Below are 18,717 nucleotides of genomic sequence, written 5' to 3'. Positions count from 1 at the left end.
CTCCTTGTGTCTTTGGTATTCACATGTAAAACACAACATGTGCTCGATCGTCATGGTGATGTGACCAGCCTGTAATTACCTTAGTGCTGATCCCTTGGGCGTAGCAATGCCGTATCCTTTAGAGTCCAGGTTCCCGCCCACCTTCATAGTGTCACATGGTTTCCTCTGCTCGATGTACTCGTTCATGGTGGACTCCAGCAGGTAAGCATACCTCCCTTTGGACTTCCTGACCCGCACCACGCCCTCGTCTGTGGTCTTCACAAACACTGACGGGTCAGCAGACTTCATGTAGGACCACATCTTCTCAAACACGGCGATCTTCGATCTCTGGGGTGCAAAAACATGAATGACTTGAGTGAACTATAAAAGGCTACAGATGTGCTCTTTGAGAATGTAACCGTCACATCAGAAACTATATAGCCACATCATGACTTGCTCCAGAGTGGCGCAGGGGTCTAAGGCACTGCATTTCAGGGCTAGAGGCGTCACTACAGACCCTGGTTCGATCCCGGGTGTGATCGGGAGTCCCAGAGGGCAGCGCACAATTGGCTCAGCGTCATCCGGGTTAGGGGAGGGTTTAGCCGGGGTAGGCCGTCATTGTAAATAAGAATTTGTTCTTAACTGACTTGCCTAGTTAAATAAAGATTAAATAAAATAAAAATTAAATGACAATGCTTTTTCAGTGATAACATCTAGAGGCCCAAAAAATTGGCAATGGCTCCAGTCACCCAAGTCATAGACTGTTCTCTCTGCTACCGCACGGCAAACAGTACCGGAGCGCCAAGTCTAGGACCAAAAGGCTCCTTAACAGCTTCTACCCCCAAGCCATAAGACTGCTGAACAATTAATCAAATGGCCACCTAGACTCTTTACATTGACCCCCCGCCCCCTCTTTGTTGTTACACCTCTGCTACATGCTGTTTATTATCTATGCATAGTCACTTTACCCCTACCTACATGTACAAATTACCTCGACTAACCTGTACCCCCGCACATTGACTCGGTACCGGTACCCCCTGTATATGGCCTCATTATTGTTATTTTGTGACTTTTTATTTCATTTTTTACTTTAGTTTATTTAGTAAATGTTTTCTTAACTATTTATTGAACTGCATTTTTGGTTAAGGGCTAGTAAGTAAGCATTTCACGGTAAGGTCTACACCTGTTGTATTCGGCGCATGTGACAAATAKAATTTTAGTTGACTAGAGCAGCAGCTCACCCTAAAGAACTCTTTGGTGGAGCCTCCGTCTAGGGTACCATAGGCAATCTCTGTCTGCTTGGCCAGGTCCTCAGCACTCTCTATGGGTGACACCATCCTCTCTACTGTGAGGAAAGCAGCCAGGTTGGCCGTGTAGGAGGAGATGATGATGAGGGTGAAGAACCACCACACGCCCCCCACGATGCGACCAGAGAGGGACCTYGAGAGAAGAGAGAGTTATCTTTAATTATCTTTAACATTTTCCAATCTACGATAGAAGCAAATGAAAAGGGAAAGTGTTGCGTGAGGGGAGTGACAAATCCATTTTTCAAGAGTTACACTAATCGTTTCTTGGCACACAATGACACTGCATTGCATTCTGTTGACTCTACGGATAACCACTCAATCAATTGGATAATCACAGTTTCTCACAATGCCACAGGTATAGGGAGATGTCTAACATACACAATATGAGCAAAAGATAAGCACTTAAAATATTAGCGATCAATCATAGCGATAAATTTACCTTCAAAAGACCTGGCACGTCATTTATCAACTGTGCGGAAATTTCTCAGTAAATTCTGGCATATGTGGAGATTCTAGGATTTGCGTGCTCAACAAATTTTGGGGGTTTATCAAACTGTCACATGTATCATATACTCATGCTTTCATTGAGAAATTAGAGCCATACTATATTTGTGCGCTCGTGAACGAGTGCTACAACCCCACTTGGAAAATGCCTTCCATTRAACTTTTATGGTAACAAAAACCCTKATTTGCTGTGACTTTTTCAAACTGAATATGCACGCCGCCTATAACAAGTGCCAAACACTGGCCGCACAATCTGCAAGATCGATTGTATATTCAAACAATTTCAATGTAAATGCTGCCTACAGCCCACACGTCTATGCAAAAGACGAATGATTGTGTTTCTATCTCCTGCCTCGGTATAGGCTCTGAGATTAAACAGGCTATGATGTCGCACTGCTTACACACAGAAATGCTGTAGCCTACCGATACTGTCAAATATTTTAAATAGGCTATTGGTCTATTTACTTTTGAGCGTGGTTYACTATCAAATGAGCGATGGATAAATGGTAGCCTAATATTTGTTGTGTAGCGTGAATAAACCAGTCATTCATGTCAGAAAAGGAGAAACAGGCCCTGTAATATAATTATGATTTAGGCCTATATAATAAAAGTAAAATAAATATATTAGGTGGGATGCTGCTATATTAGGTGGGATCTCCTCCAATGGCAAATGCATCTGTTTTATCATTAGGCCTACATTTTTATGGTTTTATTAGACTACCATCAAACACCATTTTCCCCAAAATAACTATATTTGCTTGCAATGCAGTTGATCAACCGCTAGAAGTTGTGCGTGCGCATGGTCTGAGACTTGCATGGAGATACGCACACTTTCCCGTCAAGTTCAAAAGGGATCAATACCAACCTTTGCGGGAAAAGTGGCGCACGCAAACCTTTYATAAATGAGGACCCTGAACCCATCCTAGGTCTAAATCTGAGAGCCGTCTACGTTCTGCTACAAACGTGTTCTAAACCACAGCAGGGACAGAGATAGCTGCTGCAGCATGTCTGCTCCAAAGATCACAGCGTCGCTGCGAAACAGTGATCACATTGATGTCAACAGAAACAGATATTGTTGGATTGTCTTTTGTAGGCGGCACCCATCCAATTATAATGCATTGTAGGAAACAATCGTCTCAAATTCAGGCAGATCAGGCGTAAACAAACATGAACGTTGTGTGGGCTGAGGGGAAGATGGGGAAAGCTGATAGATCTGTAGCAAATGGCGTTCAGCATTACAGGAGCACTGGGGGTAAATGCAGATTTCTCAAAGYTGACACTTCTCTCTTGGAAGCAGCGAGGCAGCTAACCAAAGCAGAGGAATTGTGTGAAAATAAAAATAGCAAAGTGTTGTTCTCTATTGTTTCATGCAAAGCAGAGGATAAGCCGACTCCAGTATTTGGATTCACCCTGCATATTCGGGGAGAAGAACATCCTCACCCACAGACCTGTTCCCAAATCCGGAAATCACGGCAACCGTTACTCTGGAAGATTTGCTGAATAAAAGCTCATTTTATTGCCCTGAATCCCTGCTGCACAATGCAGCTCACACACTAAAAGAGAATTTAAAAACAGCAACAACAGAGGGAGCCCAGGAATAGAGGTGGGGGGGTGGTATGTGAGAATGCCACTGATAATACCAACAAAGGAAAGCAAAAACAACTAAAGAAGTACATTTCCAGAAGAAACTGTGTGTTTGCTAGCTTGTGGTTGTGAAATAAGTTATAGTAGCGGAAGTAACTACAGTGGTAATGGCAGTGACTTGTTATTAGTTGAAAAGAAAAAGTAGGTAGATGGGAGAATTGATAGATTGATTCATTGATCGAATTATTCATAGGATATGATAGCTGGAACATGTGAAAGTTGTTTTGGTGTCTCTCTCTTAAACGATTCAAGAGTTGGTGGGTTGTTTTATGCTAATTTATGCAAATATAAATAGATGTTAACGTTGTTTAAATGTTTGTAGATTAAATTGTTAAAGAGCAGTAGCATTTAACATGTTTACCACTGTGTTTTTATAGTTGGCATTGAACCCATTAAGTTATATGCTAATTTATGCAAATTAAATTGCTTTATAGTTCATAAAGATTTTAAAGTTGGTCTTGCAATTGGCCAAGGAGCAGGAAGGACCATTTGGAATAGCTACCACTGTATTCCTATGGTTCTTATTCAAACCCATGTTATTTTATGCAAATCATATTTGTYATTGTTATTGTTGAAAAAAAATGTATAGTATAAAAAATCTGAATGCAAACAATATGAGTTGGGTCAGTCTGAATATCTCAACGTTGGTTTGGTGTTGATAGCTTAAACGGTGAAAGAGGAGATAGGTCTATAATTTGTTTTTATTTTTACCGTTCAAGTCTCGCCCTTTTGTGCCATTGAAATGCATTGGTAGCTAATTTAAGTATTATTGTAGTTTAAAGTTTATATGGTTACAGAGATATGGCTTTTGCTCTAATATGGAAATGTATGAACATTTTTACTTATTAACGGACGGAGAAATTAAATAATGAAGTTGATTTAGAGTTTCTATCTTGAATGGTTAGAAAGTAGTGGCACTGTGAGAATCTACCTCTTATAGTCACCATTTACTCTAACGTAAATATTGTACGTTTTAAATACATAGTAAAAAGTATAAATAGTATCAAAAAGCCTTTGATATGACATCTAAGTAGGGCCGTTCTCAACATCCTAACGTTGGTTTAAACGGTGAAAGAGGAGATGCTTCACCATTCAAGTCTATGGCTATTGACTTGCATTGAGTTTCATGCAAATATGGTTGTAATACAAAAAGTATAAGAGGTTTCAAAAATACGTTCTTAAGGAACCTGAAGTGATTCTAACGTTGATTTGGTGTTAATAACTTCAGCAGTTTAAGCGCTAGATAGAGCGGAATAATAATAATAATAATAATAATAATGTAAGTATGTAAGAAATCTAGAGTGTTCTTGCCTTCAGCAGGCACACTAATAAGCCATTTCTTCTGTTCAACTTCCATTCATGACAGCTAACAGGCACAAGAACTGGACACAGGGGAATGCTCCAGGTCCAACCACAAGACGGGGAAAACCTCAGCGTGGTCGTCCTCTTACACTTCCAGCATGTTAGCAGCAGGGACCTCTTCTAAAATTGACATTTGTTTACTTACATTTTCATGAAAATGCAACTAACTGGTCAGCAGGGTTGATATTAATGTGGATAGCTATAACTGCCATCAATTCAATATAAGAGGTAATGAGGTACAATAACCACACACAAATTGCCAATGGCAACAGTAAAATGAAAATGACATAATTTCCCAAGTGTGTGCTACAGCAAACACATGCCCACATGCATACACACACACACACACTAAGTTCTCCGTCACGGTGAACTGTCCTCTCCAAACATTTGAGCTCATCAGAGGGAGGCAGTGTTATGTCAGTAGGTCTTTCAGCCAAGTCTGAGCAGGTAACGAGTCTCCAGAGGTCTGTATTATCTGAACAGGACAGTGCAATGATAGCAGTACACAGCTCAGATGTGACGGTCATCTCTGTTTTTGACAGAACTGTTGTTCTGTTAAACAATGTTGAGCATGTCATAACACTCAGGGTGACTGGGTCACCTCTGCACTGTGAAAGGGCTGTGAGGCACGCAGGGTTGAGTTTGTGTGTGTGTGTGTGTGTGTGTGTGTGTGTGTGTGTGTGTGTGTGTGTGTGTGTGTGTATGTGTTTGAGTGGGTCGGAGAAACAGTGTGTACTGTAAAAGGAGGAGAATGTGTGAGTGTGTAAACATTTGTAGCTATGGGATGGCTGGGTGTTGGGGTGTGTGTGTAACAGCAGAGCTGAAATGACAGGCTGTGCCTGGGGGAGGAAGAGGAGCGTCTGGGCATCTGGTCACGCTGATCACATCTGCCTGGGGCCTGGAGATCTGACCCTTTCAAGACCATGGCTCACTGCAGACACACAGACAGGAGGACAGGGGGACTAGCCAATGATTACACAGTGATCCTTCTCCATGTTGTAGTCACGACACAAGACGGAGGCTCCTCAGGAGAGGAAGGGGAGGACCATCCTCTTCAGTGATTTTTTTTTTTTTTATTGTAAACATTTTTAAAAGTTATCCTTTTTAGATAAACTATACTAAATATATTAATGTCACCAAATAATAGACAAAACAAAGCACCATGGTTTAGACACCTAACTTCCGTCCTCCTCTGGGTTCATTGACCAACACAAAATCTAGGAGGCTCAGTTCGCAACCCCTTCCATATACTCACACAGTAATTATGACAACTTCCAGAGGACATCCAACCTATCAGAGCTCTTGCAGCATGAACTGACATTTTGCCACCCAATCAAAGGATCAGAGAATGAATCTAGTACTGAAAGCATAAGCTACAGCTAGCTAGCACTGTGGTGAGTAGTTGACTCAAAGAGAGAGAAAGACAATAGTTGAACAGTTTAACAAATTAATTTCTTCCAAAATGAAGGATAAGCAAGAGAGAGTGAAGAAAGATTTTTTTAAATTGAAACTTTCTTAGCTAGCAAATGCAGCTAGCTAGTTCAGGCTACTCAAACACCCAGCTCAAACCAAGAGGATACTATGTTAGCTAGAATGGTATGACTATCCAACACAACACTGGAACTCTCCCAGGCAAGGTACTTTTTTTGGTTTACTCATTTATTGCCACCGGGGCCAGCGGTAGTAAGTGCTAAACTGCTTACTGACTGTCAATGTACATTACTGCATGATTTTTAGTGGGTTTACTAATGCTTCAGTTCCATTAGCTATGTTGTCTATGACAATACTTTCTCTAATAAGGTGACAACGATGTAGGCTCTGTGTAGCGTTTATGATATGGTTTGGCTTGGAAAGGTTTTGTCGCCTGGTCACATACAGCTGATGTGTTGTGCATTTAAGTCCACAAGCCAAGGGAAAAGGTGAGAGGAGGAGAGCCCGTTGATGCGAGAAGGAATACAACGTGGCTGATATGAAGGTGAACTGTGTTTACAAGTGATCAGGGGTGTATTCATTCCGCCGATTCTGTTGAAAAAAAAACGCTTCTTAAACGGGAGCAAATGGAACAAAACGGGGATAAACGTAACTGAATTTGTCTAATAGAACATTCTCATTTGCAACTACTGGACTAATAATTACACCCTAGATCAGCTAGATGCAGGCAAGAGTGTGCAAGGCGGTATTGAATGTGTGACTGTCTGTCCAAGTGTCACGTCAAAAAAAAATCCTGACTTGTGTGCACCTACGTTATAAACTTTCAATCATAGGCTAGGTTGTGGCAACCTCACGATGTGTATAGGAAAAACTTGAGTATCATGTAGTATCTTAAACCTATCACTGTTACATTGAACTGGGTGAATGGAATATGAATGACAGTCATCCAATATGTTGTAATAGAAATGAGGCCATGCTCGTTGAAAAAAGTGTCCTCTCATCTTAAAATGGCACCGACCTCTACTGGTGTGCACACACATACGTACTGTTCACAACTCGCCTATCTACAGAAGCCTCTGTATGACATAGGTAAGTATGCAATACTTGTCCAGTAAATTACATTCATATGGTGTGAAACGTTACAGTAATGTTAGAGGTGCAGCACACATTCCTCCAGCACTAGAAGCAGAGTGTATGAGACAGAGCGAGAGGGGCGAGGCCTGGCGAAGGTGTTCATAATCAACACTGCCACTTCTTCACTGCCTCACTCAATCCCTCAGTAAAACTCAAACTATTAGATTGCCTCATTGACTGGGAGAGAATCCCATCAGCTTTACACAGGGGAGAACAAAAAGGTTAGTGTTCGCTCTAAATCTAGCTGTCATGTATACATTGAGTAGACCAAACATAAGGAATACCTTCCTAATATTGAGTTGCACCTCCCCCTTTTGTCCTCAGAATAGCCTCAATTCATTGGTGTATGGATTCTACAAAGTGTAGAAAGCATTCTAGAGGGATGCTGGCTCATGTTGACTCCAATGCTTCCCACAGTTGTGTCAAGTTGGCTGGATGTCCTTTGGGTGGTGGACCATTCTTGATACACAAGAGAAACTGTTGAGCATGAAAAAGCCAGCAGRGTTGCAGTTCTTGACACAAATCGGTGCGCCTGGCAACTACTACCATACCCTGTTCAAAGGCACTTAAATATTTTGTGTTGCCCATTCACCCTCTGAATGGCACACATAGACAATCCATGTATCAATTGTCTCAAGTTGTGAAAATCCTTCTTTAACCTGTGTCCTCCCATTCATCTACACTGATTGAAGTGGATTAAAACAAGTGACAGCAATAAGGGATCATAGATTTCACCTGGATTCACCTGGTCAGTATGTCATGAAAAGAGCAGGTGTTGTTAATGTTTTATATACTCAGTGTACATGCTGAATTAATTAATTAATGACGGATGGATTAATGCAGCTTTATGTCTGTTAAACTAATCAGTAATCTGTAATCAGCATGTATTAAGACGTCACACACAGACATTTACCTCAGAAGTTAAACTAGGCGTTAAGCGGCTCKTGTGAGTTGCAATGTGACGAACCCTCTCCGAGTGGCAGTGCTGACATTTACAGAGAACAAACACATTTTTATCATGAATAAATAGCTGGGGTTTGCCCACAAAGCTGCTCCTTCCGTCTCCCATTGCTCTTGTAAAGATGTTGTTCTTCAAAGTCACGTTTCGATCTGGCTGTTTGGAGATTATCATCATTATGCACAACATGGCAGGTCTGCTAGTTACCGCATTCTCTGACAAATAACATCCTGCCAAACGCAGCTGGCCGACCAGTCTTTAAACTGCTTCCTCAGAGCTGTTGTCTATATATAACATTTGAGTTGTTGCACTGCAGACCTTCTCACTGAACACCCCAGTATGGGTAGCTAGTTGACCTTTCTATTTATACTGACCTTCAGGTGACCTTTCCCAATCCCCCACATCTCAGCAGCAAATTAGACCCCCTTAGAGATACAGTACCATCACTGTAGTGTACATACTCGCTRAGCCTCACATTGCACACCGTGAAATGTATGCAATACTGAAGAACCTACATGTGTATACAAAACACTTAGAACACCTGCTTTTTCCATGACAGACTGACCAGGTCAATCCAGGTGAAAGCTATGATSCCTTATTGATGTCACCTGTTAKATCCACTTCAATCAGTGTAAATGAAGAGGAGGAGATAGGTTAAAGAAGGATTTTTAAGCCTTGAGACAATTGACACATGGATTTGTTTTTGTGCCATTCAGAGGGGAAATGGGCAAGCCAAAAGATTGAAGTGCCTTTGAACAGGGTATGGTAGTAGGTGTCAGGCACGCAGGTTTGTATCAAGAACTGCAATGCTGCTGGGTTTTTCACGCTCAAAAGTTTCCCATGTGTATCAAAAATGGTCCACCACCCAAAGGACATCCAGCCAACTTGACACAACTGTGGGCCAACAATTCCCTGTGGAATTCCTTCAACACCTTGTAGAGCACATGCCCCAACAAATTGAGGCTGTTCTGAGGGCAAAGGGGGGGAGGGTGCAACTCAATACTAGGAAGGTGTTCCTAATGTTTGGTATACTCAGTGCAGATTCTTGCCATAAACAATCTCAGAATGAGAAAGAGCGAAGCATAATAGTCTTCAAAGTAATGGGAGATGTGTTCTTATATAAGTAGTACCTCCATTGTGATGTGTTACTGATTAAGAGACCCCCCTATGTGTGAGAGACATGAATGTAGCTCATCTGTGCTCTGGCCCCATGGGTAAAGAGCTCCTCATCCCACTGAATTCTTTCATCACTGTCTGACCCCCTGAGGTAGRAGGGAGGTGAATCACCACTGTGTCAGGCAGACCTCCTCTCCTCTGACAGCCTAGGAGACAAAGTCAAATCACCCGTCCGCCCAGAGGCTTAGACTATGAAACCCGAGAGACAGACAGAGAAAGAGAAGGAGAGAGAGAGGGAGAGCGCTCCCAAGCAAGTCAACTGAGGAGAAGGCACTGAAATGTTGGGCAAAATAGCAGATGAGAGAAGATCAACGCATTTGTAAAGATTTGATTTTGAGCAATCACCCATCTGCAGTACACCACCATGCCTGGTTGGAGAGTATAAAAGGGACAGAGGAATAGGGGAGAGGAAAATAAACATGTACAGTACAAACTAAGGCGGAGTGCTTGGGAGGTTCTTCTCCTGAAGCTTAACCATTCTGGCAGAGCTAAACGGACGCATCTATGACAGGGAAAACAACATCTGTCACAGGCAGCTTTCTGCAAATGTAATCTAATTTGAGCCCATTAGTTCCCCCCAAAGTAAAAGGATACACATGTCCTACCTAAATGTCAGACAGTGGCTGAGGAGCCAGCAGTTAGCACAAGCCAAGCGCCTAAAGGAGGAGGAGGCAGTGAGCCATCAGCAGGAACGTCACCAGACTGACCTGCACTATTGATCTTGTAAAGAATCCCCATAACTACTTTTGTTCTTGACCTAATTCATCACCATGTGGAAGGGGGTATGGGGGGGACAATGCATTTCATCACACTGGAGGATTTATCTTTAGCAGAGTGCAGTTGCAGTAGATTGACAATGGTCACCTGCCTTTATCAGTTCAAATGTTTTCACACATTACCTGGGTTAATTGTATTTGCATTTCCTTGGTATTAATCATAATCATTTATTTTGTTGCAAGACATTGTATGGAGGATCTCACCGTTAACAAATACTGTATTACTCAAGTAAAACAATAAAAAAAACACAATTCAAGATTATGTCTGCTGATGATGACACACAGTAAAACTGATGAATGAGGAAGGACGTTAACGTTGTTAATAGAAACACTACAGTTAACAGCGGGGGTAGAAAACAGATCACCTACCGTGGCGAGATGTCACAGCCCTGCTGCATGAAGGCGCCCAGAGAGAACCACAAGCTGTTGAATATCCCAAACTCATTGGTGTGCCCCTCGTTCTGTCCCTGGCCCTGTCCCTGTCCTTGGCCCTGGTTTTGGCCCTGTTGGGACTGGGACTGACCTGGCTCTCTCCTGGGACTGGAGGACGACGGCTGGTTGTGCTGCTGTCTCTGCTGCTGCTCTTGACCCTCCTCCCCATCGGAGTCGTCCCCCTGCCACTCGTACGGGCTGAAGCGACTGACCAGGAAGAGAACCACGCTCACYCCGATGTAAGCAAACACAATGCACATCCAGATCTCGTAGGCCAGAGGATCCAGGAAGGAAAAMACTCCAGGTTTGGACTTGGTAGGCTTTTTGATCATGATGGAGATGCCCAGGGACATGAAGGGCTTGGAAAAGTCGATCACCTCCTCTCTTACCAGGGTGATGGTCAACGGGGCTACTGCCACATCCGCTTTCTAGGAGGCAAGGAGATAATTACGTGTTTATCTATGTTTCCATCAATTCAATTCAAATCAATTCACCAACAGTATCCCTACACTCAGAAATCCCATCTCTGTACTCGTACTTCCACCAATAAAGTCTTCAAGTGTGGATGACAAAAGTATGTCCTTAAGGTGAGGTGAAGGAATGTAAATAACTATTCCCACGGGCAGTGATWAGCATGCACATCAGTAATAGTAAACTCTCTTTTCATAAAGAGAGGACTTTCTGAGATAACTCTCTCGAGAGAGCTCCAGCTTACATAAACACTCAGTTTTTTCAAGCTGAATAATAATGAATCGCTTTCAAGAAATATTAGGCTTAATACTCTGAGAGAAAAAACAAAAACCCTCCAAGCGAGACTTGATTTGGTTGAGTCCACCCAGCACCTCTGTCATTGTATGGACAGAACATATTCTACATTACCCTAGACCAAACTGTTAGAGCGTATCTTTCATATCAAGTTCCTGAGGGCAGAGAAATAGGGTTTGACATGATTCCCATGAAAAAATTGAAGATATGGGAAGTGACAGTTTGGTAAGGGACATTTCAATAACAGACTTCCTGGAATACACATCCAGCTACTGTATTGTGCTCATTCGGTTGCCTGTTACTCAACTTTTGGGGGGTAACGGGCAACAGCTTTTGACTATTTGGTACCTTACCACTTGGTACCTTACCAACATTGACAGCCTATCTGGGCCCATCTGCATTGTGTAGTTATGTTTTGACATTGAGGGAGCTGCTGGACACGTAAAGTGAGAGGTATAGACCTTTGTCKGAACATATCTTAGAGCTCATATGGACATATGGACATTGTGTCCTGACACATTGTTATTCTTCTCGGAGGTTTTATGTTAACCCTACATAGTATTGGAAAGAATTAAACTGCACTACAGTATGTCCTTTGGCTACAGCAGCAACATAACGTACAATGTAGATCTGTACGTTTCGTATAAACAGTATTTATACGAAAAGCCACATTTAATTTGTTTTGTGTATTTAGTGTGTGACAAACATCCACTAATGAGATCATTGTCTTTTGTAGACATTTGTTAGGTTAAAAATAGGTTTAAAGTAGTGTCTGGTTGAATATTGAAGCATATCACTGGGGAAGAGCTATAGTGAAGGTTGTGATGCAGGTATTCCCAAGGTATTCCCAAAATCAAATCAAATTTTATTTGTCACATACACATGGTTATGTGATGATCAGATGTTAATCCGAGTGTAGCGAAATGCTTGTGCTTCTAGTTCCAACCATGCAGTAATATCTAACAAGTAATCTAACCTAACAATTTCACAACAACTACCTTATACACACAAGTGTAAAGGAATGAATAAGAATATGTACATAAAAATATATGAATGAGTGTGTCAAGGCTGTGGGTAACTGGTGAAAGGAGTCAGGTGCAGGAGAGCTGAGATGCGTGGACAAGGTATTTAATATAAGATAACACCAGTATAAACACAATACTATGGTGCGGGAAAAATACCGGTACCACGAAATAAACGGGCGTAATAACAAAACCCGGCAACAAAATACCAGCCGTCAGTAACAGCCTGAACAATAAAACAAACACGCACACAAACATGGGGGAAACCAGAGGGTTAAATAATGAACATGTAATGGGGGAATTGAAACCAGGTGTGTAGAAAACAAAGACAAAACAAATGGAAAATGAAAAGTGGATCGGCGATGGCTAGAAGGCCGGTGACGTCGACCGCCGAACGCCGCTCGAACAAGGAGAGGGACCGACTCCGGCGGAAGTCGTGACAGAGTGATGGCCGAACGGCATAGGCAAGATGCAGTAGATGGTATAGAGTACAGTATATACATATGAGATGAGTAATGTAGAGTATGTAAACATTATATAAAGTGGGGTACGCGCAATGCCGTTGGAGGTACGCCAAATAAAAATGTGATTCACATTTTCTCTTCTGTCCATTTATATTTTCCAACGGGGCTATACATTTGGGTGAGTTTTTTCTCTCTCGCCGAATAGCCTTGTTTCACTGCCAAAAATCAAATTAAACCATCTAGTTCTCAGCGAAATAACAACACAATGTCAAATACAGGTAGCCTTGTCAAATAATGAACATCAATCACATTAACCGTTACTCTCTCAAGGGAATTCCACTAACAGTCCATATGTAGCCAAACGTAGCTYCTGCTCATGTTGGTATCTGTACTGATGGRGCAAAAGCCATGACAGGGAGACATAGTGGAGTGGTAACGCGCGTYCAAGTAGTTGTTCCCGACGCCACTTGGGTACACTGCAGCATCCACGAAGAGGCTCTTGCTGCTAAGGGAATGCCTGGCAGCTTGAAAGATGTTTTGGACACTACAGTGAAAATTGTTAACTTTGTTAAAGCAAGGCCCCTGAACTCTCATGTATTTTCTGCATTATGCAATGATATGGGCAGCGACCATGTAACGCTTTTACACATACAGAAGTGTGCTGGTTATCAAGGGGCAAAGTATTGACACCTTTTTTTAAATTGAGAGACGAGCTTAAAGTTTTCTTTACTGACCATAATTTTCACTTGTCAGAGTTTCTCACAACTGGCCTATCTGGGTGATGTTTTTTCTCGCCTGAATGATCTGAATCTTGGATTACAGGGACTCTCTGCATCTATATTTAATGTGCGGGACAAAATTGAGGCTATGATTAAGAAGTTGGHGCTCTTCTCTGTCTGCATTAACAAGGACAACACACAGGTCTTTTCATCATTGTATGATTTTTTGTGAGAAAATGAACTCAAGCTTACGGACAATGTCAAATGTGATCTAGCGAAGCACCTGAGCGAGTTGGGCGCGCAATTACGCAGGTACTTTCCCGAAATGGATGACACAAACAACTGGATTCATTATCCCTTTCATGCCCTGCCTCTAGTCCACTTACCGATATCTGAACAAGAGAGCCTCATTGAAATTGCAACAAGCAGTTCTGTATGTGTGGCAGGCTTACAATGATGGCAAAAAACAACATTTGAGAGTGTGCTGACCCTGGTGCTAGAGGGGGTACGCAGCTGGAGGTTGAATATTTGAAGGGGTACAGGACTATAGAAAGTTTGGGAATAGGGATGGTACAATGGTGTGTACTGTTGCAAATATTGCACCACATTTGGAGCATTCTATTTTAGTTACTYCCACTTTATCAACCGAATGAGCGGTTACATTAAAAATGAGTCAGGCTGTGTCAAATTAAAACGCTATTTTTGTCCTTGCCATTGGACGAATTCCATGGACTGCTGTGTTGTCTGAGAGTGTATGATAAACACATTTGTCCTCTTAGAGCCTAGTGAGGTGCCCGATATGTTCATGAGATGGTTACTAACCCCATAAACCAGCTCGCCCACCATCCCGTTCCACATCTTGGACTCAGCGTCTCTGGCTCCGTACTTGCCATCGCTTACGACCTCTAGTTTATAGGTGTAGCCCACATGCTTGGCGATCTCGGCGGCCAGCTCCACACAATAGCCCTCATACTTATCGTTCCCCACCAGCTGCTCGTGGTTCTTCTTTAGCATCACGTATGGAGATTCCTTGGAAACATGAAGGACAACATTGTTGCCTGGTTCTTTTAAACATTTTCATCACATATTGCATGCATTCACCACGCACTTATTATAAAGCTTTTCTTGTCTACCTTTCTTTGGGATAATGTACACGGTACGGTATACTATATCACCTTCTATGCAAACATTGGGCAGTGGTATAGTGCAATTTTCTGGGTCATAAGTTTGTACTGACAGATGCAGCCTATTGAATATCATTGTAGAATAGGCCTATGCATAAAATGCATCCTCCAATTGCAACATCTGCCTATGACCACAGAAAGCATTAAGAAAATATTATATTTTTAATATCCTCAAACAAAAAAAATTCAAAATAGGCCATTATCACTGTCAATCATGAATGATTATTCTTCACGTTTTACCAGTGAAATATCCAAACTGCATGCCAATCAATTGATCTCAATCAGTTTCATGGGAATATGCATTTAGATCTTCTTGAATTACTGTTTCATGAGCAAATTAAAGCAAATGGTGGTAACAAACTATTAGCCTTTCTTGTAGGCTTATTTTGTTTAAATCAAAGCATTTATCCTGCCCAGTGGCGCGTGCAGTTGATATTTTTTTGGTCTATTCAGCTTCAGATAAGAAATGACTGAGGTGTTTATGGTGTAACATATTATAGGCCTACTATGCTACAGTATATGCTATTATACTGAACCAAAATATAAACGCAACATGCAACAATCTGCCAATTAGGGCCTAATGGGAATACAGATATGCATCTGTTGGTCACAGACACCTTAAAAAAAAACATCTAGATGTGTATAAGAGACAGCTAACAGATATGCATCTGTTGGTCACAGACACCTTAAAAAAAAGGTAGGGGTGTCGGTCAGAAAACTAGTCTATCTGGTGTGACCTCCATTTGCTTGCCTCATGCAGCGTGACACATCTCCTTCGCATACAGTTGATCAGGCTGTTGATTGTGGCCTGTGGAATGTTGTTCKKCTCCTCTTCAATGGCTGTGCGAAGTTGCTGGATATTGACGCGAACTGGAACACACTGTCGTACATGTCGATCCAGAGCATCCCAAACAAGCTTAAATGGGTGACATGTCTTAGAGAAAATGCAGGCCATGTAAGAACTGGGATATTTTCAGCTTCCAGGAATTGTGTACAGATCCTTGTGACATGGGGCTGTGCATTATCATGCTGAAACATGAGATGATGGCGGTGGATGAATGGCATGACATCGATAAAATGCAATTGTGTTTGTGGTCCGTAGCTTATGCCTGCCCATTCCATAACCCCACCGCCACCATGGGGCACTCTGTTCACAACAGCAAACCYCTTGCCCACACGACGCCAGACACGTGGTCTGCGGTTGTGATGCCTGTTGGACGTACTGCCAAATTCTCTAAAACGACATTGGAGGCAGCTTATGGTAGAGAAATGAACATTGAATTCTCTGACAACAGCTCTGGTGGACATTCCTGCAGTCAGCATGCCAATTGCACTCCCCCTCAAAACTTGAGACATCTGTGGCATTGTGTTGTGTGACAAAACTGCACATTTGAGATTGGCCTTTTATTGTATCAATCACAAGGTGCACCTGTGTAATGACCATGCTATTTAATCAGCTTCTTGATATGCCACACCTGTCAGATGGATGGATTATCTTGGCAATGGAGAAATGCTCACAAACAGGGATGGRAACAAATTTGTCCACAACATTTGAGAGAAAAACGTTTTTTTGAGTATGGAAAATGTCTGTGATTTTATATTTTAGCTCTTGAATCATGGGACCAAGACTTTACATTTTGTTCAGTGTATCTTTGGTTCTGTTATGTAAAATACTAATGAATCAATATGTGATCTTGCGAGACATTGATTTAGCTTTGGTGTACCTTTACTAATCGAGCATCATTGTGAGAAGTGATAAACTTCTATTTGTAATATTATTATAATTATTAAGTGATGAGTAGAACTAATAGGCAACAGATCTTGATGAGGGTTATTTTAAGTGATTTGAACATGCTTTGAATCATGGTGGTGAAAGAACAGCACCGTAACCAAGTGCTCGCATATCGTTCTGGGTTCCACTGCGCAGGAGYGGTCCCGTGGAGCTTTATGAACGTCAAGGCAGACACACTGTAAATTTGGATCCTTGATCTCGTCGGTGTGATGATGAGGTTCGTGCGGTGGATCAATTTGTCTGAATACGCAACAGAGGTGGTACTTTTCTGTAAGCTAAGCTCTCGGYCAGTAGGGCGAGTTCAAGTGCGTCATACGTTGGCCCCAAGTCCATAACAAACTGTTTTGAGGACAGCCGTTTTAGAAACCCCTGGTAGAGTATTCTGTCTATCTTGCTATGTTGGATTTGGCCCGCTCAAAGTGGTCAAGCATCCGACCGACGGGCCTCCGCACACACACACGACTACAGTTATTCATAATTCGCGCCACTGCCAGAGAGAGAGAAGACAGGGAGGAAACCACCATTTACCTACCTATAGGCTGCTATAGCCTACATATTTATGTAGTTACTTGTTCTATCGTTTTCATGGAATCTTTGTTGTAATTAAATCAGAATAAAATGTACTGAAATATTTTTACCAGCCGTGCTATGGCAGCACTACATCCCTGACCATGGGGCTTCACCCCAATGTATGTACATTTCTTTGTGTAGCCTACACGAAGGGGCCTTCAAATGGCATTATTCATGGCCACCCTCTCGCACCTTCTCCTTGGTGTGGGTTGACTCAGATCTGATGGGCGAGCAGCACTCCTGCTATTTCTGTCTGGCCAGGCCGGGGTGACTGTAAAGGGGCTGTGTGGAGCTCTGCCCTCCAGATAAAGCAGAACAGAGCTGCTGTGAAAACAGCCCTCGTGGCAAGGCTACAGGTGGACACAGCATAGCGTACAATCTGGAAATAGACCATAGTGTGGTCGAGATGGTGGTTTCAAAAGGACAGAATGAAGAGTTTAGATTAGGCCAGAAGCATTTTGAAACAGGTATGGGCTCTCCCTCCCTGATCCCTTCCTACCTCATGTAGATGACTTGACCCACTGGTATTGATAGACCATTTCAACAGGGATTGCTTAGATGGATGAATGTGCTGTACGAAATAGAAACCCTGAAATTAGGATATGAAAAGTTTAAATAAATACACTCCAATTTATCTGGGATAGTTGCCAATCATTTCTATCCCTTTGTGAATCTAACCAAAAAAAATCCCTATTTTTCAGTATAGCCTTTCCACCTGGCCGTCATTCTCATGCCAGTTCTACTGGCAGTGTTATTCGGCACAGCCGACGGGACTGATCAGAGGTGACCTGAACCTCTCTGATGTGTTGATATGGCAGAGCTACAATGGAGAAGCTGAATGCAGTCACCATGCAGAAAGGGAAAGAGCATAATCAGCAGGCTTGCCAACTCTGACTGCTCGGACTTCATAGCCAGGCAGGAGAGTCGCTTCTGGGACAGCCCTCAAAGACACACTAATACCACGGATTCTGCTGCCAGGGCATTGTCATATGACAACATGAGAGAATTTGTGTATCTGTTCTTTTGCTGTGGCTACCTTCTGTTTACAAAGCTGTGCAGATATCACTATGCCAAAAAAATACAGACAGTTCTCAGGACTTTGTAACATTATACTGCACTGCCATACTGCTACATGGGTTGATACAAGCGACTCTACTGTTCTATGTTTCCATACCAAACACAGCTTTAAACAACTGTCGTCTTTTGGTCCATGGAACATTATCATCACACAAATGTTGAGCCTTTCAGTTAAGCTAGTGAGACTCACAAGGATAGTGGTCACAACGTATGTCCTGTTTTGCAGTCCGAAGAATTCTTCAACCACCGGCGTGTATACCGCTGTGTTCACATAGTTCTCATTRTCATTCCAGTAGCCCACCTGCAGTCAGAAGGGGTACAGTAAATCAACACACATAGCTGAGGAAATACTACACTTCTATTTATAGTGTCATAAATATGAATATACTGAAGTGGTAGTGTGGGGATAAGCACATCCCTT

The 18,717-nt window shown here is 42.3% G+C and overlaps 1 protein-coding gene across 4 annotated transcripts in view; it reads right to left on the bottom strand.

The window, feature by feature from the left end:
• LOC111981755 (glutamate receptor 1) overlaps positions 1–18,717 on the bottom strand; it is an 84,582-nt gene that overhangs the window by 8,815 nt on the left and 57,050 nt on the right. For all 4 annotated transcript variants that reach the window (XM_024013166.1, XM_024013167.1, XM_024013169.2 and 1 more), the window contains exons 9-13: positions 18,487–18,597; positions 14,496–14,702; positions 10,641–11,131; positions 1,221–1,419; positions 80–327 (exon numbers count right to left, since the gene is read on the bottom strand). In XM_024013166.1, the coding sequence (XP_023868934.1) occupies positions 80–327; positions 1,221–1,419; positions 10,641–11,131; positions 14,496–14,702; positions 18,487–18,597 (1,256 nt within the window). The remainder of the gene's footprint in view (positions 1–79; positions 328–1,220; positions 1,420–10,640; positions 11,132–14,495; positions 14,703–18,486; positions 18,598–18,717) is intronic.

This window comes from Salvelinus sp. IW2-2015, linkage group LG20 (assembly GCF_002910315.2).
Source record: "Salvelinus sp. IW2-2015 linkage group LG20, ASM291031v2, whole genome shotgun sequence".
Lineage (NCBI taxonomy): Eukaryota > Metazoa > Chordata > Actinopteri > Salmoniformes > Salmonidae > Salvelinus > Salvelinus sp. IW2-2015.
Note: the sequence above shows the minus strand (reverse complement) of the source record. Positions and strands in the feature narration are given on the sequence as shown.